The 25,403-nt window shown below is 40.7% G+C and overlaps 1 protein-coding gene across 2 annotated transcripts in view; it reads right to left on the minus strand.

Annotated features, from left to right (window-relative positions):
• Window positions 1-25,403, minus strand: part of SLC2A13 (solute carrier family 2 member 13) — a 137,554-nt gene that overhangs the window by 101,271 nt on the left and 10,880 nt on the right. For both annotated transcript variants that reach the window (XM_052681115.1, XM_052681114.1), the window contains exons 2-3: window positions 7,193-7,352; window positions 1,264-1,472 (exon numbers count right to left, since the gene is read on the minus strand). In XM_052681115.1, the coding sequence (XP_052537075.1) occupies window positions 1,264-1,472; window positions 7,193-7,352 (369 nt within the window). The remainder of the gene's footprint in view (window positions 1-1,263; window positions 1,473-7,192; window positions 7,353-25,403) is intronic.

Genomic DNA, 25,403 nt, shown 5'->3' on the forward strand with positions numbered 1-25,403 from the left:
AAAAATGATTTAAAAGAGAGAAACAAGGTTGTGCTGTACAGCCCAATGACTGAAAATAGGGAAGCAAACCAGCCAAACACCTGCTTCTTTCATTTCTACAAAGCAGATAAACATTAATACCAGACATTAAGTGGCCCTCCATGAAATCAAACAGTCCAATGACTAATTAGGATTGAGAACCTTGGTACAAGACTCAAAATCCAAGCTGTTCTAAAAATGCCCACTGCAGGTTTTTGTCAGATAAACTCAAACAACTTTTCTTTCCACTGCTAAAGAAAAAAACAAAAGTGTTCAAAAGCCTGAAAAAATAATGGAAGAAACAAATCCAGCCCTACTACAAATCAGTGATGAACATTTGAACGTTTTGAATGCAGTAACTTCAAGATACCCAGTCTTCTATTGTAAGCTTCAAAGTAAAACTCAAGGAGGCAATGAGATTGGATACTATCAGACATTGGATCTCAGTATGTACAGCTGTAAAATAAATTGCATTTTTCTTCCCACATTCTGTGAGAAGTTATAGTACCATACTAACTACATTTAAAGAAGCAAGAACTAGGGTGAATCTTTAGAGACTTAATTAAGATTCCTATCATACTTCAGCACAAATCTAAGAAAAATTATTTAGTAGACAAGAAGATAGTCAATGGAATGGTAATCTTGCTTTATAATACCTGCCTATGTAAACACAAAGTTTTGAGAAATTATAGAACAAGGGTACAAAACCAGTATAAAAGTATTTAAGATGCTGCATTCTCTTGGGCAGACTAAGAAGGCTTCAGAAACTGCCCTTACTGAAAAATTATTTTGTAAATCTTTCCAAAACTGCTTAGCTGGAATTATGATCAGCCACAATATAGACTCTGGATAACGCATGCATGCAAAATGCCTTCTGACCTTAATGGTTGTTATATCTTTTTCTTTGAAGAGAGAAACCAAACTATTTTATTTCCACTCTTCAAGATGTGCATTCTTAAAATGGGCAATTTTTTGAGCAATTCTTATGTAACTCTAGCTTGCATAACTTGTAATCTTACAGAACTTTACTTCTTCCTCATTGAAGAAACCAGAATTAAATTTAAAACTGTAGTATCACAGAAACATCTATTCAACTCTGAAACTACCAGTACATGAAGTATATTAAACAGCAAAACTACCAAGAACAGCAAATCATCAGGCTCCCATAGGCTATGACGTGAAAATTTCTTCTTATTTCATCTCTCCAATGATTGACAGAGATGCCAACAAGCATTCACAGCATACCTGCTCCAACTTCTTTTTCTTCTTCTTCAATGTTGTTTTTGATACTGTCATACTCCTCATCGATTGCCTGGTTGCCACGCATCTGAGACAGAATCCTCCTTGCTCTCTGAGTCTGGCCTTTCTGAATCAGCCAGCGGGGGCTTTCAGGGAGAAACAGGAAGCCAAAAAACTGTATAACTGCTGGCACAGCTGACAGCCCCAACATGTACCTGGAAATAAAGAAATAAACAAATTTCTTGTATTTGCCTACAAGAGTGTGCTGTGAGAAGACACACTTACAGCAACCCAGGCTGTAATTTACAAACCAAACCTTGTTCCTTTGTATTCATTACTGCCAGAAATTAATCAGGCAAGAACCCTACTCTGGAAGTACCATAGAAAAAAGACCTTTGCTTTCTATTCCAGTATACCTCAGGATGTTCTGAATATTCTGCTGTCACTGACTCAACAGTTGCTCGTTGAGAGGACACTAACTCAGACTCAGTGAACACTGAAACATTCCAGTGGTTTGGAAACTGATACCCCTACTGTGAAGATATAAGAAAAGAATTAACAGGAAAAAAAAGCAAAGGTGTACAGAACAGATGGGTACTACTGATGACAACGATGAGGCTGAAATCCTGCTCGTTGTTTTACAGACATAATAAAAAAGATAAACCAAAAGCAGCCAACCATAATTGCTTAATTTGGTCAGCAAGTACATGTACGCAGTCACACGTGGCCAGGGAATAAACCTCTTGTATAAGGAAATGGCTGTTTCTGACTGTAGAAAGAAACACTGGAAAAAGTTCATTTAATCAGCACTGCATCCATTTACACTAGATCTTTCAGATAGTCTGCTCTTAAATGTTCAGCCAGATGCAGCGTTGTTTTAAATCAAAACAGCATTTTAAGTGCACAGAGGGATTTCACTGTACACAGCATTAATGCCAGGATTACTGCTGCAGGAGAGCTGCCCCTGCAGCCACCAGCATTGCCACCTGTACAGCGCTCACACACAACAGGACTTGCTCCAAATGAAGTGAGGCCAAAGGCCACGGAAGATAAGCATATCACCATCTGCCATAGGTGGTTCTGATTCTCACACTCCACATTCTTATTTCCTTCAATAAAACACTAAAAACAAGAATTACAGAATAGAACATAATGTTATTCTGCTTTTTAAATCTGACTTTTTTTCCCTACATCTGATAAATTGTTTGTGCTTGAAAGATTATTTTGGCTTCTGTTAAAGACTTTAGATGATGTTGGCATCATCCATACATCACTGCAAACAACATAGGCTTCACATCAGTGGTTATGACTGTTCCACCACCTCCAGAAAAGTCTTCACCCTGAATATCAGGGTACTCTGTGTTCCTAAATAGGTTCACACCTTGAAGTCAGGAAAGTAGGGAGATGAGCAAATCTTTCCTCTAGCCTCTCTCACTGTGCACTCTTTCTCACTGATGGTTCTGAATTCTCTCGCATGGATGTTTTTATAAAGTTGGCTATGCAATGAGATTGCTAATAGAGTATGAAAGAGAGCAAGATTGTTAATAGAAACCTCATTTCAGGGCAACAAACCACAAGTATTTGACAAGTCCAAATGCATTTCCAGTGAAAATGGAAAAAGACTCACAATCAACAGGGCAGAAAAATGGAGAACGGAAAAAAAGTACAACATACAAAAGGTGAAGGAAAGAAGTTGGCCACCCCTGGACAAGGTGCATGCAGGCCAGTCCTCCCATCCCCTAGCTGAGCTCTCAAGTTCCTCCTTAAACTGGCAATATTGTCCAAAGGTTATATAATTACAACTTGGTCTAGAAATAAAATTGCAAACAAGCCTCTCATTTTCAGAATGGTATAGCTCATCTTTAGTCAAAAAAAAAAAAAAAAAAGGAAAGCAGGAAGAAAATAAATTCAAAATGCAAACATTGTGGAAGGATTAATTGCTGAGCAGACTTTAGCCAGCATATCTAACAAGTGTCACTAATGTTCTCATTCCTCATTCACTAATGGTCTCATTCATCTGTGTCCTCATTTCTTTCCAAGCTCCTCCTTCTCCACAAACAGTATTTCGGAAGAATCACATCAATATATACACTGCTGAAGCTCAACAAATAGTGTATTCAATATCTGTGATTAGTGTGGTATTTAGAGAGCCTCTTCTATTTCAAATGAAGAGTAGCCCAAAGACGTAGAAATTAAAAGCCCTGACAAACTGCAAGCAAAAGAATTCTTTTAGCACATCTAAGTATACAGATTTAGTCCTTGGTACTCATATGACCCAAGTCTATTCCTCCAAAACCCTTCCATCCCTTAAATGCAGCAGAATTTCCAGAACTGAGCAGCTGCATACCTGCAATTATTTTAGGAGGAGAAAAAAAAAAGAAGAAAAAAAAAAAAAAAAAAGCAAGATCTAGGCTGTTAATCTACCACTGAACACTGTTGGGTTGTTTATCACAGAGAAGATAGAAAAGAAAGTGTTTGGTCACTAAAGGTAGTTTCCAACTGCCATGTTTCTGGTCAAAGCAGAGTACAAGGCGCAGGCCAGAAGGACAATATTCACTTAGGGGCATACGTCCACTCTAAGTTCATGAGCTCTTGCAATTTTCAGACCAAGCAACTTTGATAGAACCAATTTAGTAAAAGCAGGTAATTTTGGACATTACGTGCTGTGAGCCAGCTTTCAGAAATCTAATACAGTTCTTTCCTATACAGAGAATAAGATTTTGCTTTTGAAGTCAGATGTCTAGCAGACCTGAAAAAATCGAGCAGAAAATTTAATATATTTAAAAATTTAATATATCAGTGGTAACACTTCTTCTGAGACATACTGCTGCAACACCATTAAAATGAATGAGTAGTGTTGTATAAAACTAACTTGTCAGATTCAACGTTTGTTTTCTTTTGCTTATTTTTAATTTAATATCCAGCATTTCCAAGAATAAACAGAATTAAAGTTCCTGTTTGTTTTTTTTTCTTTCTAGTACACAGTCACTTGATCACTGAGAGCTACAATAATTGCTGTAATTCTCCTTCTTATATGCAGTGATTCAGGAGCAAACGTCTCTGAGCTCTCCCCAGGTGCATGCTGGACACTCTTTCCAAGGGAGGGCCCATCTGTACTCTGTTCTGCTCAGTCTTAGGTTGCAGCCAGCGAGCTGAGGACAGAGAAGTATGCAACTCCAAACCCACCACTCCAGCACTTCCTTGGATACCTCAGCATTAGCATAGCCTATTTCTGCCCCACACATCCTTCTCTGTTGCACTGGTCTTGTATGCAACTATGTCTTTTCTTCATGAAAATCCAGAGTTGTAGAATCATTCAGGTTAGAAAAGACCACTAAGATGACTTAACCCAGCCATCAGCCCCTCACCACCGTGCCTACTAACCCACATCCCTGAGTACCACCACATCTATCCTTTTTTTGAAAGCCTCCAGGGACGGCGAGTTCACTGCTTCCCTGAGCAGCCTGTTCCAATGTTTGATCAAGAATTTGATCAGGCCATGTGATGGCATTGAACAGCCATGGACAGACACACACATGGAAGAAACCAGTACAAAACAACAAGAGTGAGGAGCATCACAGTGAGAAGGACTATGGTCTTCATTGGCATCACTGGCCAGATAGACTCTAAGGGAGTAAAATATGGTTCAAAGGATCTTTTACACACCTTGTGTTATACTCACACAATGTGTTAATGACTGTTTGCTATGGTGGATAGTGACAGAACAAGGGGAAACGGTCTTAAACTGAGACAAGGGAGATTTAGGTAGATATTAGGAGGAAGTTTTTCACAGAGGGTGGTGACGCACTGGAACAGGTTGCCCAAGGAGGCTGTGGATGCCCCATCCCTGGAGGCATTCAAGGCCAGGCTGGATGTGGCTCTGGGCAGCCTGGTCTGGTGTTTGGCGACCTGCACATAGCAGGGGGTTTGAAACTAGATGATCATTGTTGTCAGAGGGGCAGAATCACCTCCCTCACCCTGCTGGCCATGCTGCTTTTCATGCAGCCCAGGATACAGTTGGCTTTCTGGGCTGCGAGGGCGCATTGCTGGCTCATCATTTGTATTTATCTGAACAATTACACAAAAATACAGCTCAAATAAGATCAAGGCTTGTTGGATATTTTTTTAGCAATATTTTTCTTCTTATATGGTAGTATTTACGTACAGATTACAAACACATCCTTAGCTTGTAAGCATCAGCCCACTGACGCAAAAAGACAACAACAACAACAACGAAAGAACCAAAAAACCCAAACATATTTATATTCACAAATGCTTTTCCCAGCAAAATCTCTAACCTCTAAAGTAAACTGAAATCAAAATATCTGCCTAAAAAGAAAGTGCACAAACACCTGAAACACTAATGGTGACTCAGAGCTCCATTTCTAAATAAATACCTTTGCTGTCCATTCCTCACCACCCAGTCCCATGCATAAGGAGCTTTTACATTAGCAAATTACTTAGGCTAATAGTCAATTTAAATTAATAACGTAGCTACTGGATAATCTGTATTGGTTGTCAAATACTTCCATTTATTTTACCTAGCCAGGCATTACTGCATACCATTACCTTTTCTAAAAATTGAACATATTTCATTAACTGCAGAAAGGGATTAGCAATCCCCTAAATTTTTCTTTCAGTGAAGTCATTTCTCTGTCCTCTATAACTGGAGGCACAGCCTGAGGGAGCATGCAGCTGCTTTTGCAATGACTAGGATATCAAAAGATTCATGAAAATGTGAAAATGTGAAATGCTATTTCCATTTAGGCTAGAAAGCAAAAAGCAGAGCTAGGATCGACTGTATTAAATAAAATCAGCATGATGTCATTTTTTTTCTTAAGGTCAGAATGTGACATCTTTTTACCTAAAAGGCAAAGGAAGCGATTCACCTTTAAAACATTAACTTCTTATTTTAATGCATATTTTTTTACATATTAAAGAAAGATCAGCCTCTAAATACCTCTACATATGTTCCATATGAATTGTTACTAGCTTAAAACTTATCCTTACTCAATTCCATTGAAAGTCAGTGAATGTAATAATATTTATATTGCAAACTTTTTGGGGGAGATAGGGAGCGAAAATATTTCATGTTAGGATTTTCAAATATCAAAAAGCTTCCAGGCTGTAGCAACAGAAATCGAAGACCCTACAACAGCACACACCCTTTTCCCACAAGAGTTTCGATAAAAAAGCAAACGTAATAAGCACAAGTTTCCAAAAGCTGGAATGTGCGGTATAAGTTACTCCTCCTACACATTTCTGTTAATAATTTTTTCACATCAGCACTGCAACTAAATTGCTGAGCTCCAGAAACGTCTGAACTCTCTCAAATGACACATCACCACAAAGAAGGCAGGTGCAGTCCATAAACTCTTAGCAATGTCTACAGAAAGAACAAATTATTCAGAAAGTAGAGTAAAAGAGATTCATAAATTCCACATAATCAAAAGTTTATAGTTGAAAGTTATACTACAATACCTGTAACTTCAATTCTGATTAGATTACTACTGCTCAAATTAAATCCATTCAATATACACCTCTATTCTGTGCATGTAGTATCAGCTACGGGAAATGCGCCTTTTGAAAAATCAGCATGTAATTATTCTAAATGCAAAAGGCAAAAGGTACTTTTATAAACATCATGATGATAGTTCAAGCTTGTTGATGCATATGCATCATATGCAATGCATTGCTCATCCATTTTAAAGTTTAGTGAAATCAGAAAACGAAAACATTCTGTGATACTGAGTGAAAGCTTTATGTATATCATTTGGCAAGAGTTATTAAAACTTCACTTCAGAATGCAGATCTACCATTTTATATGTAAACTCTATGGCGATAGCTGTCAGCCACTAAAAGTTATTTCACACATGTACCTAGCCTTGCTCAAACCATAACCACGTTTTGCTTTTAGCACTGAAGGCTCACATACCTCCATCCATCCTTCACGAGGTAGCTGAACAGTCCATCCACGACGCTTGCAAAAAACTGCCCTCCAGTGATGAACAGGGTGTTAATGGTGACTAATCTGCCTCTTAAGTGCGGCGGAGCAACTTCTGCGATGTACACAGGCACTGTCATGGATGCTACACCTACAAGAATAAATTAAATTACATTTAGGAAACTGAAAGAGATACTACATTCTTTTTATTTTTATAGAGCTATGGCATGATTTTCACCTTGAAGAAAACACAAAGCTAAGCATCATTGTTATTATTACTACTAGTATTATATAATTTTATTATTGTTATGTAGAATTAATTCTTTCTTGACTTCTCTGGAGTTTAAAACTACCCTGTAATGCACTAGAAGCTCTAATACCATCAGTAGGCAAAGACTGAGGCTAAAGCACAGCCACCTTTTATTCTCTCTTAATACCAGTAGTATCTCCTATGAATCAAGCCCTGGCTCTAGATGAGCCACTTGTACAAGAGACATGCCCATGGGAAGACTACCATGTGCATACAACCACAAGCCAAAGAGCAGAAGTTCAGTGATATATAAAGAGCAGAGAAGGGCACAGCTCATGTTTCAGTGGTCCACATCCACCTAGAAATCCACAGTCACTTCCACAGAATCCACAGAAATTTGTTTCCCTATTTCATTAGAAGAACCAACATGACATCCTGCAATGGTACTTTTTTAAATCTTTGTTGAAAAAAAAAAAAAAAGAAAGAAAAAAGAAAAACCCACTAGCACAGCATGCACAAATCCACATTGCTGCTGAAGCTGAGCAACTGCCTCCTCCAGCCCATCCTTCCCCCTGAAGGCGAGCTGACAGAGCTGCTGGGGCCTCCCAGAGCCCCAGTGAGGAATACAGATTGGTTAATAAGATATTCTGGTGCTCAGAAAATATTTTATTACAGTGCATGTTTGCAACAGCTTCTCTGCACAAGAGCCTGGTTCCTGAGGCAAAGCTCCTGGGACACACCAGTGCCTCCTGCAACTGACAGAGCAATCCACACACAACACAAAAACACATTGAAGTGTCACCAAAGAAAAAAGAAATTAAAAATGTATTTAATCTTTTTTCCAAATTGCAGTAGAATACACCAAGGAGAAGAGCATCCAAACAGCCCTTTGTAATACAGAAGTATATTTTCTAACACACTGCACCATTAGGGATATTCCCCTTGTGTCTTTCACAGTAGTGTTTCAACTAATTACAATTAAAGTGATGGAGACAGCACACAAACAAGAGAAAGGCCTTTACAGGAAAGTGGAGGAGTACATTTGCTTTCTCAGAACGAAGCCAACAGCCACAGAGAGCTAGGAAAGGCTGGGCAGCAGAATGAGCTCCAAGCAGTTCCCTAGCGCAGCCTAAACATGCTTCCAGCAATCACTGAGTCCCGCAATTCATTTACCAGAGACATCTGGTATCTCTGGAGGGTATCACTTTTTGTATGTTTGGGGTTTTTAGATACCATTCATATTTTGTTCTACTCTGAGCAATCCCTGCTAAAAGGCCACAATGCCTCTAACACACCACCAAGAAGTGATTGAACTCAGAGCAATAGGAATGACATGGGAGACCACGTTCCTCCAACAAGCAGCTTGTGGGTATGGAAACAGAACTGGGTCTTGCAACATGTATATGTACAAGGAAGAAAAATATTGTGTTTCTCTCTTTTGAGGGACCAAAAAAAATCCAACCTTATACTTCTTTCTTGGAGGCTACTGGAAGTCGATCACTCACTTTCCCCATGGCGTGCAAACATGGATGACATTAAAAGTTTTAAAAAATAACACAGAACCACAGAATGACCAGGGTTGAAAGGGACCTCAAGGATCATGAATCTCCAACCCCCCTGCCACATGCAGAGCCACCAACCTCCACATTTAATACTAGACCAGGTTGCCCAGGGCCTCATCCAACCTGGCCTTGAACACCTCCAGGGACGGAGCATCCTCAACCTGTCTGGGCAGCCTGTTCCAGCACCTCACCACTCTCTCTGTAAAGAACTTCTCCCTGATATCTAACCTAAATCTTCCCTCCCTCAACTTAAAACCATTTCACCTTGTCCTGCTGTTATCTACCTTTTCAAAGAGTTGATTCCCCTCCTGTTTGTAGGCTCCCTTTAGGTACTGAAAAACTGAAAATACAATTAGGTCACCCTGCAGCCTTCTTTTCTCCAGGCTTAACAAACCCAGCTCCCTCAGCCTCAACACGTATTCCCAACAAGGCTACCTCTGAATTAGATAATCATTCAGTGATGCTACTTTAAGAGGTTATGTTGGGATGGTCTGTACGTGGATTTTATTGGTAAGTAGTTAGAAAGACGTGCACAACCAAAACCAAAATATGCCCTACAGAAAGGCTACTTTTTTTTCCCTCTCATTGCACATCTTGTTTAAGGTCAAAGTGATTACAACAAAATTCTCCTCATATTGTGATCTTTTTCCACCTAGAGGTTGTGTTAGCTGATGGCATAACAGTACCTCAGTGCCTCACACAACCAGTTAGAAAAAAATACCATGCATCAAAAACTGGGACGCTTCTTCAAGCTGACCAGCTGAGGGGCATTTTCATAGATATACAGCCTCAAACAACACACACACACAAAAAAAAACAAGTGTCATCGTGTTGTAACACTACATAGAATCCTAGAACCACAGAATGGTTTGGGTTGGAAGAGACCCTAAAGCCCACCAGCCCCAACCCCTGCAGTGGGCTGGCTGGCCCAGGCCCCCTCCAACCCAGCCCTGAGTGCTCCAGGGATGGGGTGCCCACAGCTGCCAGTCCTCACTACCCTCTGAGTAAAAAATTTCCCCCTGACATCTAATCTAAATCTCTCTTTTAGTTTAAAGCCATTCCCCCTGGTGCTATCACTATCAGATTGCATAAAAAGCCGATCCCCTCCTGCTTGTAAGTTCCCCTCAAGTACTGGAAGGCCACAATGAGGTCTCCCCAGAGTTTCATCTCTTCCAAGCTGAACAAGCCCATCTCCCTCAGCCTTTTTTCACAGGAGAAGTGCTTCAGTCATCTTCTAGCCCTCCTCTGGACTTGCTCTAACAGCTACACATCATTCCTGTGCTGGGGGCCCAAGGCCTGGATGCAGTATTGCAGGTAGGTCCTCATGAGGGCAAAGTATAGGAGGACAATCACCTCTCTTGCCCTGCTGGCCACCACTCTTTCAACATAGCCCAGGATGCCTGTTGGCCTTCCAACAGTTGGCCGGTCCAACTCTTTCTGAAAGCTGATTTTATACAGGACCTGCAGAGAAATCTTGTTTGAAACATGAAAAATTGTTTCCAAGGCATCCAAAGAAGCAGGGTCACACCTGCTTGGTACAGATCAGCAGATATGGCCCATTAAAGAGCACACTGTCAGCCATGTTTTACCTATCACTTGCCATTCACTGAAAAATTAGAGCCTATAGGAGATCACCTGGTCTAGCCCCAGCTGCTCAAGCTAGGCCAGCTACAGCAGATTGCCCAGGTCCATGCTGATCAAGCAAAGGTATCCCTACCCATGGCAGCGTGGGGTGGAGTGAGATAACCTTTCAAGGTCAATTCCAGCCCCAAACATTCTATGACACTGTGCTCAGTTAGGCTGTGATCATCTCCACAGGTGGATAATCTCCAAACACTGTGATTCTGTGACTTGCACATCAGTTTTCTCACCTTGAAACTTTTCACATCGTTGCTGTACATCTTGCCTTATACTCTGACCTTATGGCCCCTATTGAGTTTCTCAAAACCTAGAGGTTCAAAACATCCAAACAATTTCTTGATGTTCAATCTCAGTTGAGCAGAAAAACAAAACAAACAAACAAAAAAAAGGTTATGTGTTTCCATTTAACATTTAAAAATCAAGACACTTGCATTTCTACTCTGATTCTGAAACAGAGAGCAGCAGGTTTCAGGAAACGGAAGAAGGCGAGTGGAAAAGCCTCCCCAGTTTGACTGGCTGCCATCCAACAAGTGCTATCACAGAAAAGGATATTTTTCTATAAAAAATTGCCAGAAAGAAAAAAAGCTATTCTGAGGCAGAATTAAGGAAAAATTCATATCACTTAAAGTAGAAAATGTCATATTTCAGACTTCATAATGTTATTCCTACTACAGTTTTGCTTTCAGCTGCCTTAGCATATACTCTGCAGATTTTCCTTTCAACTTGTGACCCAGAACAGTGTAGGAAGACAAGTTAAATAGCTATAAAAATATCTAAAATATGTAACCAGTACTCATTAAGTAGTTATTTTAATGGACAAATATTAAACCAATTTGAAAGCAAAGAACAGCTTTCCTAGCAGAATAAATACAGCTGCAATGTAATCTTTTCTTAATCTTTCATATGAGAATGCTTTCATTTACACTTAGATGACATTTTCTAATATACCCTCACTGTTAAACTGCTCACACCAAATAAAAGAATCTTCCTGCAGGCACATGTATTGCTATCTAACTAATAAAGCTCATAAGTGACCAGACGTGAAGAAAAGAAAATGAAACAATTAACTGGAAAGCTGTCAGGGAAAGTTCAAACTCCAAATTGTGCACAACAGCTACGAATTCTGAGAAAATGCAGCAGACACTCCAGACCTTATTCACTGCAACGCATTAGCCTTACGACCTCGGTAAAGAAAAGGGTTCAAAAATATATATAATGGAAGGTTCTTTCAAATTAGACCACACAGTTAGTTAGTTGCAGCTAATTGCTTTTCAGAAAACATTATACCACAGGACAAACTGAAGTCTTCATATTCAAGTGTTTTTTCCACACCTAAACCAGTCACTTCAGACACTAATTACTAATGCTGTCACTGTAATCTGCAGATTTAGAAAGCAGTTAGGAGAGTGCACAGCTCAATTTTAAAACAATCAGTAGAAAGCAGGTATGAAAAGGCATCTTAGAGTCACATTAACATCCAACAAGGTATTTTTGTTATGAACTTGTATGCGTATGCATTATAAAGAGTTCATTGAGAAGTCCAGGAATTAAGTCAACAGGACAGGAAAGTTAAAAAGATCATGAAGGAGAATCCCTACAATAATTAGGACAAAAAGGAAGATCTGCCTGCTGTAAGTGAAGATCAGGTTCAAGACCATCTAAATAACCTGAAGATGCACAAGTCCATGGGATCTGATGAGATCTATCCATGAGTTTTGGAGGGAAGTGGTGGATGAAGTTGCCAGGCTGCTATCCATTGTATTTGAAAGGTCATGGCAGTCTGGTGAAGTTCCCACTGACTGGAAAAGGGGAAACATAACATCTATTTTCAAGAAGGGAAAAAAAGAAGATCCAGGGAACTACGGGTCAGTCAGTCTCACCTCTGTGCCTGGCAAGATCATGGTGCAGATCCTCCTGAAGGCCCTACTACTGCATGAGGAAAATAATGATGAGGTGATTGTCATGCCTGACAAATTTGATGGCCTTTTATGATGGAGTTACAGCATCAGTGGATAAAGGAAGAGCAATTGATGTCATCTATCTGGACTTGTGCAAAGCATTGGATACTGTCCTGCACAACACCGTGGTCATCAAATTGTAGAAAAATGGATGTGATGGATGGACCACTTGCTGGATAAGGAATTGGCTGGACGGTTGCACTCAGAGAGTTGTGATCAATGGCTCAACATCCATTGGAGATCAGTGATCAGTGCTGTGACTGGTATTATTTGACATCATTGTAAGCAACACGGACAGTGGGATTGGGTCCACACTCAGCAAGTTTGCAAATGACACCAAACTGAGTGGTGCAGTTGACACATCAGAGGAAAGGGATGACATCCAGAGGGACCTGGGCAGACTTGAGAGGTGGGCCCATGGCAACTTCATGAAGTTCATCAAGGCCAAAGCGTGAACTCCTGCACCTGGATTGGGGCACCCCAAGTACAAATACAAGTCGGGCGGAGAATGACTTGAGAGCAGCCCTGAGGAGGAGTTGGGGGTGTCAGTTGATGCAAAACTCAACATGAGTCAGCAATGTATGGTTGCAGCCCAGAAGGCCAACCGTACCTTGAGTTGCATCAAGAGAAGTATGACCAGCAGGTCAAGGGAGGTGATTCTGCCCCTCTACTCTTGTGAGACCCCACCTGGAGTACTGCGTCCAGTTCTGGGGCCCCCAGCACAAGAAGGACATAGAGCTGTTGGAGCAGATCTAGAGGAAGACCACTAAATGCTCAGAGGGTTGGAGCATCTCCCTTATGAGGACAGGCTGACAAAGCTGGGGCTTTTCAGCCTGGAGAAGAGAAGGCTCTGGAGGAACTTTATAGCAGCCTACCAGTACCTGAAGGGGGCCTACAGGAAGGCTGGGGAGGGACTTTTTTTTTCTTTTTTTTTTTTTTAATAAGGGCAGGTAGTGACAGGACAAGGGGAAACTGCTTTAAACTGGAAGAGGGTAGATTTAGACTATAAGGAAGAAATTCTTTACTGAGGCTGGTGACACACTGGAACAGGTTGCCCAGAGAGGTTGCGGAGGAGGCATTCAAGGCCAGACTGGACGGAGCTTTCAGCAACCTGGCCTAGAGGGAGGTGTCCCTGCCTATAATAGGGGGACTGGAACTATATGATCATAAAGATCCCTTTCAACCCAAATCATTCTATGATTCTATGAAAATTAAAAGTATATTTACAAAAAATAAATTAATGTAGCAAAACAAAAAGATTAAAGGTAGAATCCAAGTTTTTCATCATAGAAAGCATTTGGGAATAAATACCAGAGAGATGGAATGATTACGTAAGACTTTTGTGCAAGATCAGATGAGTACCAACACATCCTGTAACAACTAGGACCTCCACCACAGCTCAGATGGTGTCTAGCAGACAGGAGGGAAGGAGCATTACATAAACAACAAATGAGCAACAAAAGCTGGAGACAGGATATTGAATAAGATGCACTGTTTCTCCTAACGTAATTAAAAAGCTCTAAGGCACCAGAGATGTGTCTGCCATTTCAGGAGCATCAACAAATAACTAGCAGCAACAAAAACATTGGGAAGGACTGGGAAGGATTCTTGACATTTTTGTTGTTGTTGCTATATTGATTGTCATGAGAAAAGGATCATAAAAACAAAATAAATAAAAAAAAAACACAGACCATACAACTCACAATTATCAGCCTTTTGTGCTTTGGAGTAAAGAAGGCTGCTTGTTAACTAGAAACACTATGGAAATCCACCCAGGAGCTGGTGCATCTATGAATCATTTTGTTGTTCTGTCCCTCCTTCCATAAGCTCATACCAACTCCTTGCACCAACACAACCAAACCCAATGGTAAACTGGAGATATGGTCAGTTCACCATAAGACCCAGAGCCTGCACTGGCCCAAAGGCAGAACCATGTACAGTAAGAGATTGGCCTGAACTACTGTGGAACCCCAGATCACTCAGTTCAAAAATAAAATTGGGCTTTGAGAAAAGGAGACTGAGAGGGGACCTGATCCAGGTCTATAAATATCTAAGGTGTGGGGGGCAGAATGGCGAGGCCAGACTATTTTCAGTGGTGAGTGGAGACAGGACAAGGGGAAATGGCTGGAAACTGCAGCACAGGAAGTTCTGCACAAATGTGCGCAAGAACTTCTTTACAGTGAGGTGACGGAGCACTGGAACAGGCTGCCCAGGGAGGTGGTGGAGTCTCCTTCTCTGGAGATGTTCAAGGCCTGCCTGGATGCCGACCTGTGCGACCTGCTGTAGGGAACCTGCTTTGGCAGGGGGGTTGGACTCGATGATCTCTGGAGGTCCCTTCCAACCCCTACAATTCTGTGATTCTGTGATTCTGTGAAAAAGCAAATGACAAAGATATTCCTAGTTTTGTTGCAGTGCTCTCACAGTACAGTACTGAAGCCATTAATTATTAAAAAAGAACAGTCACAGCTCATTAAAGAAAACTATATTGTTAAAGGTTCCAAGTAAACAAGCAAAAATTATTAAAATGCTTCCTTTCGTAATAATGGTCACAGGGAATGAGGCATTATATGCTAACATATAAAGCTGCACTGAGGTACTTAAAAAAAACTCACAAAAAAACTATTGTCTTGGTTTAACATCTCTATCTCTTCTCTTAAAATGAAATGGTAAGAGCAAATTTTCTTTACAACGTTAAACTTTAATACAAGCAGCTTTCAAGTTCACTTCATTAAGAAGTGGCAGTTTGTGCTCCCTGTAAGGGCTCCAAACAGCCACAGCTAACGGATCCATAGAGGATCTGGAGAGGGCACCTGATGAAGAGTGAGTTCATGGAAAAGAGAATCAGGAATAAAATATTAATAGACAGCTGAAGGGATATTGTTATGCTATGAGAAAGTTGGAATAGGAACTTCAGGTGCAACTTTTGGATTAGTTTTAATTAAACAGGCAATCTGAAAAACTTGTTACATTTTTGGCATTAGACATGTACATGCTTAGTGCCTGGAAGCACCATTGATCCCAGGAGCACATCAGACAGTACAGACTTTCATCATTTCTTTCTGTTGTATTCCCACACATGATCCTATAAGGTTTATATTATGTCTCCCACAAAAAAAAAAAAAAAAAACCCACAAAAAAACACAAAAAAACGCTGCTGACATCTGAGCACTAACATTCAGGAAGGTGAGGGAAGGAAGCTCAGCATGCTGAAAGAACCAGGAGTTCCACAATAACCCTATATTCTTCTGCCAGTCTCTAGGAGAATTAAGTAGTCTGTGGGAGAAGAATGTCTCAGTAACTAAGGACACAATTTAACTGCAAAGAGTATTTGTTCTAAAAGACCACCAGCTTTCATAACCACATGTGTGAGCTGGATGGCTCCACAGACTGCTCTGCAACATATTGTAAAGTCATCACCAATTCTAAGGATTCACCAAAACAAAAATAGAGCCTTTTTGTAGTCTCATAGAGTCCTTTTCTGTCATTACAGTTAACACTCCAGTTTTCAGTAATGACAGTCAGCCTGAGGGGACATTAGAGTGCCTCATTACACAAGCTAATGGGAAGTATTTGAGGAAGCAGCATATTTGTATGCCGTTCTAGTACACTAACCACTTGCCTGGCAGACAAAATTGAAACAGCTCTTACTTGAGTCAGGGGAAAGCTCAAGTCCCTCAATACCTAGGCTTTCTACCAACCACACACACCTAATAAAGGCATTCACAGCAATTTAAAATTGGTTCCTGAAAGCTACATAAGGGATGACTGGCAGCAGATCTCCCATTCCAGTCTCTCTCTATCATCAGATGAGTACAAGCCCTGTTCTTCGCAGCAACATGAGCACACTGGGCTGCAGCACTGCTCTGAAACACATCAGGGCAATGGGACAAACCACTAACACTACACACATTTTATTTTGGAGAATGTACATCACGGTAACCTGCACAGCTCCTCTCTACAGGGAGTGCAGTGTCAGAAGACTTCACCAAAATCTGGAACTTCATTTAAACAGACTTATCAAAGCAGAAAGAACTAGTTCATCTCAGAGAACCTGTACCACTGAACATCACAGAACGGCCCAGGTTGGAAGGGACCTCAAGGATCATGAATCTCCAACCCCCCTGCCACATGCAGGGCCATCAACCTCCACATTTAATACCAGACCAGGCTGCCCAGGGCCCCATCCAACCTGGCCTTGAACACCTGGAGGGACAGGGCACCCACAACCTCTCTGGGCAGCCTGTTCCAGCACCTCACTGCTCTCACAGTCAATCTAACACCCAAAGCTGTTACAAAATACAGAATTGCTCAGATTGGAAAAGATCTTAAAGATCACCAAGTCCAAGTGCAACCTAACCATGCTACCCTAACTCTAAATCCTTACATTCCTTGCCTAAACCAGAGCAACCATCAATGTCAGTGCCAAAAACCTGAGCTACTATACAGCAATCAGCTGTGAAGGAGTCCAAGCCCTGATATTGCTTCAATTTTGTGAAAGCACCTTTTCTTAATGAGCTGGAATGAATAACTCCTCCTATTCACTTGAAGATTTTTCAGCACTGTGTATATCAGCAAGGACTGAGAACACAGAATTACTGTTTTCCAAAAAACCTCCCCCAAAATTGTGTGCTACTAGAAATGACCACAACTTTCATTTGTAGATAAAGAACTAATAGCAATACAAATAGCCGTTGTGAATTACATCACATATATAAACTCTCCTTTGATCAAAAGTTACAGATATAAACCCAAACCATCAGAAAAATAAGTAAACACAGTGACACAACTCTTGCATAAGAGAAGCACTAAAATCTTCTGACACCTTCAGGGCAAGGAGAGCATAAGGAAAACCACCAATTACAGCAGAGAGACGTAAATACACCACAAACTGAGTCATCATGAGGGAATTACTCATTACAGTACTTAGGGGAAAGGGAAAAGTGAGCCTAGAAACCTGCAGTAAGACAGAGAAGAACCTGCCATTTACAGACTAGATTGTCAAAGTTCAGTAAAATAAAGCCTGGTTTGTTTTGTTGCTTTCTTAGCTGATTAATATACTATTACCTTTTATTGAAACTTTTATTATCATTATTATTATGAGCAAAAACATGAAGTAATACATAAAATTTTGCAGGAATCTTTTGTTTATAATACACAAAGAGTAAATTAAAATCATTATTCACAGCCAGAAAACCTCCAGTCTTCTAACAAATAACATCTGCACATAGAAGGGAATACACAGCATGCCACAGTCTGTAGACACCAAAAGAGTAAGTAGGTGAGCTAAGGGGGGGAAATACTTCTCCTGTAAGTTTTTCAGAACAGGAAGAAGAGAAAGAATTTTACACAAAGGCAAATAGAACTGAGAATGTTGTTAAGGTCAGATGAAAATAATTGTAGTGAAGTGTTTGAATCACTTCAATTATGGGATCCCCATCCAAGTTCAGCCTCAATGTTAGCACTATAGATCAGTTCTTTCTAGGCCACACTTAGGCTGCTATCAATTAGTATTTGATAACTTGCAACTCCCACCATTGAAAGGGATTTTTTTTTTCCCCTGAAATGAAGCAGGCAGGAAGAGAGGAGTTACTGACAGCACTTTTAGGAAAGCCAAAATGAAAAAAAATTCTCAAAAAATATGTGCACTCACACAAGAGAGGGAGCATCCCTGAATTTCAATATTGAAATTGTTATGGCTCTCTGTACCTGACTGGTATCAGAAATTGTGATGAACTGCATTTTTGATCCATGCAAGAAAACAAGATTAACTATCAGACTGAAAAGCAATGAAGAAGTTCCAAAAGCACTGAAGTAGAAAGCTCTAATTAGTTTTGTTTCTGAATTAATTTTAATCAAGCAGTACTTAGAAAGATTCTGGGAACTTACAAGCTGTGGAAAATCTGTCCTTGTGAAATAGCAAAGCAGTATGGGTTTGTGTAAAAAACAACCTTGTGCAACCTTTTTTTTTTTTTTTTAAAAAAAATCACATTATTGAGATTCTCACTTAAAGAAAATAAGAGCATTTTATCTTTCTTCCACTTGACGAAAAGGAGAACTACTAGGTTGTATTTATGATGGCCTGAATAAACATGTAAGACAAGCCCTACTTCATTGTAAACTGAGAGTGGAGCTTTCAGTTTTAATAAACTGTGATTGATATCAGCAGTGCTTTGCTTTCCCTTCAGCAGGTGCAGAGCTGGCACAGCACAGCTGCTCGCTCACACCTAGCAAAACAAGCAGGCCAACACGGCCACGTCCCAGGGCAGAGACCAGGAGCCACCTCCCCATCCTGCAAGGCGCTGGGCACAGACACAATCCTGGGCCCAATAACCCTTTCTCACCTGCACTTGTCACCTGGCGGCTGACATGGCTTTTCACAGGGGAAAAAAAAAAAAAGTGATACTTAATGAAAGAGGAAGAAGCTTTACTTTAAAAGCGTGCCTTGAACTTAGACCCAAAAGCCCTACATCTTCAGCTAAGGAATAACTTAGTTTCAGCTCTATCTCTTTCTATAGGTGCAGTCATGAAAACAGGCGAGCCAGTTAACTTCTCTGTAAACTGCTTTGGGTTTCAGTGAATTCACTGAAAGTCCAGCAACTGACTGAAAATCGCAATGTGAAGCTTTGGGGGAAGAGAAGATTGCATTCTCTTATTTACCGCCCATCTTTAATTTCAAAAACGAATCTAAAAAGTAAAGCCAATCTCATTACTAAGTTAACATTTTAGAGAATAACTCTGAAGTAACCTTGTTTGTACCATGTTCTGGAGAGCCATTTATAAAAACACTGTCTGGTTTACATTCCCAGTAATTTCATGCTTGCAATGTGCAGATACATTGCAACTATCAGTGCAGAAAACCGTTTCTGGATACAAATTGCTGTATTCAGTTGCCCACTTACGCAAAGATTATTTCTAGGACAACTGGTACCACTTACAGGGTTTTACAATTATTGCTCTAAAATCAAGGAACAGCCTAGAACCTGACCTTAAAAAAAAAAAAAAAAGTGTTCAATTACATCATTACAATGAAAGTAACAGTCATGAATTTAAGTGTTATTACAGTTAAACACAGGGAATGCTGAGGTTCTTTCCACAGTAGGTATTTCACACACAACATCACATCTACGTGCTCCATTTAAAGTAAGTGATCAACGTAGAGAGAACAAAACACATTTTTGACCAGGCAGAAAAATAAATGATGGAGCACTGGAGCTTGAGGTGGAGGGGGGCAAAAACCAATGCACAACTTGCTCAAGATACATAGGCTGCTCCAAAAGTAATGCCTCCTACTTTATTTCCATGGAAAAGTACAGCAGATCTGAAGGGTACAATAACACTATTTGATAGAGTCAATTCTTAGCTACAAAACACTATTTTTCAGCACAGTCACCACCAATAGCTATACATCTTTGCCAATAATGAACAAGAGCCTGCACGATGCACTCCCAAAAATCTATGTCAGCAGAGGTGATCATAGGTGGTATGATGGCACTGTTAGGAAAGTCTGTCTTTCATCAGCCTGAAGGGGTGGAAGTCAGAAGGCACAAAATCTGGACTATATGGTGGTTATGGTTGGAGACAGCGCAGCCAAGACTGGCATGTTTCATGATCTTCAAACTAGTATGGGGCCTGGATTTATTGTGTTGCAGGAGAAAGGTTGTCTTTTTCAAGCCTTTAGCTTAATAAGCATCATGATGTCACAGAGTTGAGTTTGTCTGGGTTCCAGGAAATCCAGAAGGATCACCCTTTTCTTATCCCAAATGACACTGCACATCACTTTACCTGCTGAAGGTTGCATCTAGAACTTTTTCTTTGATGGGGATTTCACAAACCACCATTCCATGGACTGCAGTTTGGACTCCGGCTTGAAGTGGTGTCACATCTGGTCAGTGGTAACAATGTGATCCAGGAAACGGTCACCTTCAGCTTTGTATTCGTTCAGTAAGTCCTGACAAACTTGCACATAGTGCTCTTTCTGAACCTGTGCAAGAATTCATGGGACTCACCCGGCACAAACCTTGCAGTCTTTCAGCACTGTCACTATCATTCCCAATACACTGCAGCTGATGTTCTCTGGATGTAATCTGATGATGTGTGTGGATGAGCTAATTGAGACACTTCATCTCATGGTGTGATAGCTGCATGTGGCCACTGAGAACATGGCTTGTCCCTTGCACTGCTAAAATGCAGCACCCACCACCTCACTGTGGTGACATCCACTGTTTAGTCAACATAAGCATTCAGCAACCATCAGTGATTGTCAGTGAGTGCCATTTTTTTCCCCCACATAGAGGAATTAAATGACAATCCTTCACTTCATATGCACTTCCATGTCAGACACCATTTTGCCAGAGTGCCCCTCTGCTGCAAACTGTTGAACAGCAACAAAACATAATGAAACATTGGTGGGAAGTTTCAACCTTTACTGCCATACCACCACCATCTGCCTCTGATGTCACAGACCAACATAACATGATAGCAGGCATTATTTTCAACCCAGCTCTCATGCCTCATATGTTGTGTTATCTTGCATTCTATTATCTTTTTTAGTAAATTAACTTTCCTCCTCAGATCACCGCCTCTGTTTCATTTTTAGGCCCATCTCCCTACCCTTTCCTCTTTTCCCCTTTCCCGGGGTGTGGGTCCTTGGTTCCCCTGCCCCATTAGTTACGGAATGAGGCCAAACCAGCCCATAAACTGTTGACACATGGCATGTGTGCTTTACATGCTAAGGAGAGCACTGTTCCTAGTACCTGGCTGTTAAGTCAACACCTTAAGTCCACAGTCCAAGCGTTGCACATCTCTTTGCTTTGCAAGGAGCAGCCCATCAAATATCTAGCTTCCGTGCAAGTCCTCCCCAGAGCCCGGAGCCTCCCTCTGCCATTTCCACAACTGCTTGGTGCACATGATATGTAACACTGACAGGAAACCAACATGATGAGGTGGAGAGAATTCAATAAGGACCTCTCAGGTAAAGCAGAGAAGTCCTAGAAAGGGTTTTGACTATTACACAGATCCTGCATTGAACTTTCCTTATTAGAGGGAAATCTTCACTGAATAGTACTGAACTTCATGTCACATGGGTTTATTCCTAGAACAGACCTGAGACAGCCTAGATCAGCAGTCATGGCTGCAGGGCAAAGTCATGACTCACAGCATAACACTCAAGCTGTCAAGGAATATTAGGGTACTTTGGCCTATTTTGGTACGTATTTACTTCCCTCAGTCACTTTTGCTGCCAACAGGGAGACGTCACAAGTGAAGAATTAGGCTGCTGCATCCATGGAAGACAAACAGTGGCTGTCAAGGGCTAAAAGGAAAAAGGAACAGATCATCTACTCCATTACCAATACCTAAATAAACAAAAGCTGAGGAGTCTCAAAATTAATCAGGAGCAGGTGGGAGGAAATCACTGCTACATTTTCTGTCAGAAGTGGACGGCCAAAGAATTTGCTAAAAACAAGACTGTGAGGCTCATGGCCTTGGGGGAGCAACTTGAGGCAGGCAAAAATTCCAGGAAAACCTCCATGGCTTTCAGATTCTGACAATTCACAGTCTCAGACACTTTAATGTAATCTGCAGACATAATCCAGCTAACAGGACTGCTTTATTTAAAAGCTTGATTTGTAGAGCTCCTTATTAATAAGTGTTCAAAGGACAAGGATGAGAGAACCCAGATCACAGTAGGGTCAGAGCACAGGGTTCCCCTGCATGCCCTGCCCCACTCCTGACCATGTTTCAGGCACAGTAGTAGCAAAGCACTGAGACAAAGCTGGAAGTCAGCCTGCAGGCACAGCTGGGAGGGCATTCTGACATTCTCATTCACTTTTGTTAATTGGTACAAAGTAGAGATGGATACCCAAAGCACTCTCCTGTCACTCAAAGCACCATACTGATTCCCTCTTCTGGAAGCCTTTTCTTAATGGACACAGGCAGCATGAAACTGAAAAAAAGTGATTTGAAGAAGAACTAAGAGTTGGTAAAGTGGTATATTTGACAGTCCCATTCCAGTTAACACAGATGCAAGAAGTACCCTTGTTAAGGCAAAACCTGCTTATCCTGTGAATTCCACTGCATCAGCTGCAGTAAATTAAGAAAATGACTAAACAGATAACAAAGCGTGCTGCTGTTTAAGTGTGCCATCTTTCAGCCTGCGAATGCCTCATCTTTCTGTACTCTGAGGCACAGCTACTATGGGGAGACCCTCTTTAAGTGAAAAGACTACTTCCCCAAACCAACACCAAGAAAAACAATTCAGACCATATCTCTCTGAAATCACAAGCTCTCACTTGCAGCAATACTTGGCCTTCATAGAGAACATCTGTAAAGAAATACTGGTACTCAGGATAATTGATGGTCCTAACACTCAAGCAGAGAGGGAGCTCTGAATCGTCACTGCTGTCTTTCCAATGAAACTCTGTGTGGTAATAAGCGTCTTCCATCTTATTTTTCCCCCATAATCCAGTCACATTCCATCTGATCTTTTAATTACACTTTTCATAAAGCAAGATCGAGTTGAAATATTAATTATTACAAAACCTAGATGTGTAGAATTGAATTTTCACTCAGAAGCAGAAAAAAAACACTTTTCTTCACATGTTACATGTCTGCTTTTCCCAAATCAAAACAGTCTGGACTGCTAATGATACTCCAAAAGGGCAGCATCAGGAGGCAGAATTAATTATCCAGTGGAGAAGAACTCATTAAGCTGAGCACCATAGGTAACTATAAGTAGGACAGAAACCAGACATGAGAGCTTCTAATAAAGCACAAAGAACTAGCAATGATGCACGAAACAGCACACAGGTGACTGCACTTCTGAGTTCCTTATTACCCACTCCTACCTTCCCACTTCATAACTTATATTTGCACACAATAAGGAATGAATCAAATAAGAATACCAGAATATTTTCTCTTTTAAAAAGTTCTACAACCCAGTGCCAAGCTGCTGACAACAGGCTTAAATGTAGAAAAGGTCTGGAGCAGGCAAAGCAGAATCCCTGTCTCTAATGCTTGCAACCTACTGCAATAACATGAAAGCTTTCCAGGATCTACGCTTCCAATGCACAAGCACTGCAAATGCCTGCTGCTCTTCACCTTCAGGTGCCATATGACCCACATTTCCAACACTGTCAAACTCACATCTGCTTTCTCCTGTTCTGAGATTACATTGCTCTCCTTTCTTAAAAGACTTTTTAATTGCTAAACTGTGCAGACCCTTCAAGTACCATTTCAGTTTGCCAGAGCATAAAACTCAAACTTAGCTATAAATTACCTAAAGCATTCAGCAGCAAAGTCCTTTAATTAATCTTGTGCCAACTGCTTTTAAGGAATAGCAAAATTACTCATGGGATATCCCATGGGATACTCATGGGATACAAAAATACTCATGGGAGTACTTGAAGAATAACAGCAGTTAGTGGTACAGGTGTCAGTTCTGAACGTTAAGTCTACATTATTCTGCTGAGATTCATCTTATAAAGCTATTTATAGAGCTGGGTTGATTTTAGCCACCTTACTTTTCTGGATGATGACAAGTACATGCTGATTTGTATGGATGGATTATGGGGGAAAAATAAAATGGAAGACACTTAACACCACACAGAGTTTCATTGGAAAGACAGCAGTGAGGATTCAGAGCTCCCTCTCTGCTCGAGTGTTAGGACCATCTATCAACACACTGCTGGTGTTTTCAGTCAGGTAAAATTACTTACTGTTACAACTCATCTGGGAATTATGCAACAACCATTCATTATTGTAATGGCAACAAATAATTTCTGGCATTTCAGCAGTGTTCCAGCACCAGGCAGCAGTGAGCACAGGGCTCTGACTGCTGCCACCAGGGCACTGCCTGCCAAGAACGTGGGATGGAGCAGAGAAGGAACACAGACTGTAGAGAAAACCTGAGGAACTGAAGGAAAAAAAAAAGTCAGGCTATGGCATGCATTCACAGAAACAGTCATGTTGAACAGATTACGACTGATGTAATTAGATTTTTATTTTTATTTTTAAAAATGTGTTACTCATGAGTCCCAGAACACTTTCGTAAGACACAAACATTGGGCACACCTTACAGAATGACAAATGGAGGCACAAAGTGCCACAGTCACCTGAAAGTCAAGTCATTAGAAAGCAGTGAATTGAGAAATTATGGACCAATCTCACATTCCCTTAGCAAAACCCAGCACACCTGGCATTGGGGGTTTCACAATGTGCATGTCAGGCCTCCCAGTAGTTAACAGGCATTTTCTTATTGCTGCAATTTATGTCAGCCTGACTTCTGAATGGCAAAGTGAAGTAACTGTCCACATGTATTTATTTTAACAGAAGGCTCACTGTAATTCAACCTTGAGACTACAAAACTATGACACAACACAACAGTTTCACACTATTTCACAGTGGGAAAACGAATTCAAGGGCATTTGTCTCTTTCCTCTGTATCAGTATGAAATAATGTTTTTTCAGAATTTATTGCTACTACAGCACAGACTCACTGTGCAAGCTCCAACTCCCAAGGCAAGGCAACTCAAGTTGTGTTTGCACTGGCAACATTTTCTGTGTCTTAGAAAACTAATGGCTGCAATCCCTAACAGGACAAGTTTCCAGAGTACAGAACACAGAGCATTTGTAAAAATGAAATGCAGCAGAACAAACACATCTCAGTGTACTGCTCCTTTAGGGATGTATGTATTCTTATGACTGATATTGCATGACAAATAGAAATCCAAACCAAAGCAATGGTAAAAAGCAGACATGATGGATAAAACACTTCTGAGTTCATTACTGCTTTA

The sequence above is a fragment of the Tympanuchus pallidicinctus genome, unplaced genomic scaffold (assembly GCF_026119805.1).
Source record: "Tympanuchus pallidicinctus isolate F22 unplaced genomic scaffold, pur_lepc_1.0 scaffold19, whole genome shotgun sequence".
Taxonomy (NCBI): domain Eukaryota; kingdom Metazoa; phylum Chordata; class Aves; order Galliformes; family Phasianidae; genus Tympanuchus; species Tympanuchus pallidicinctus.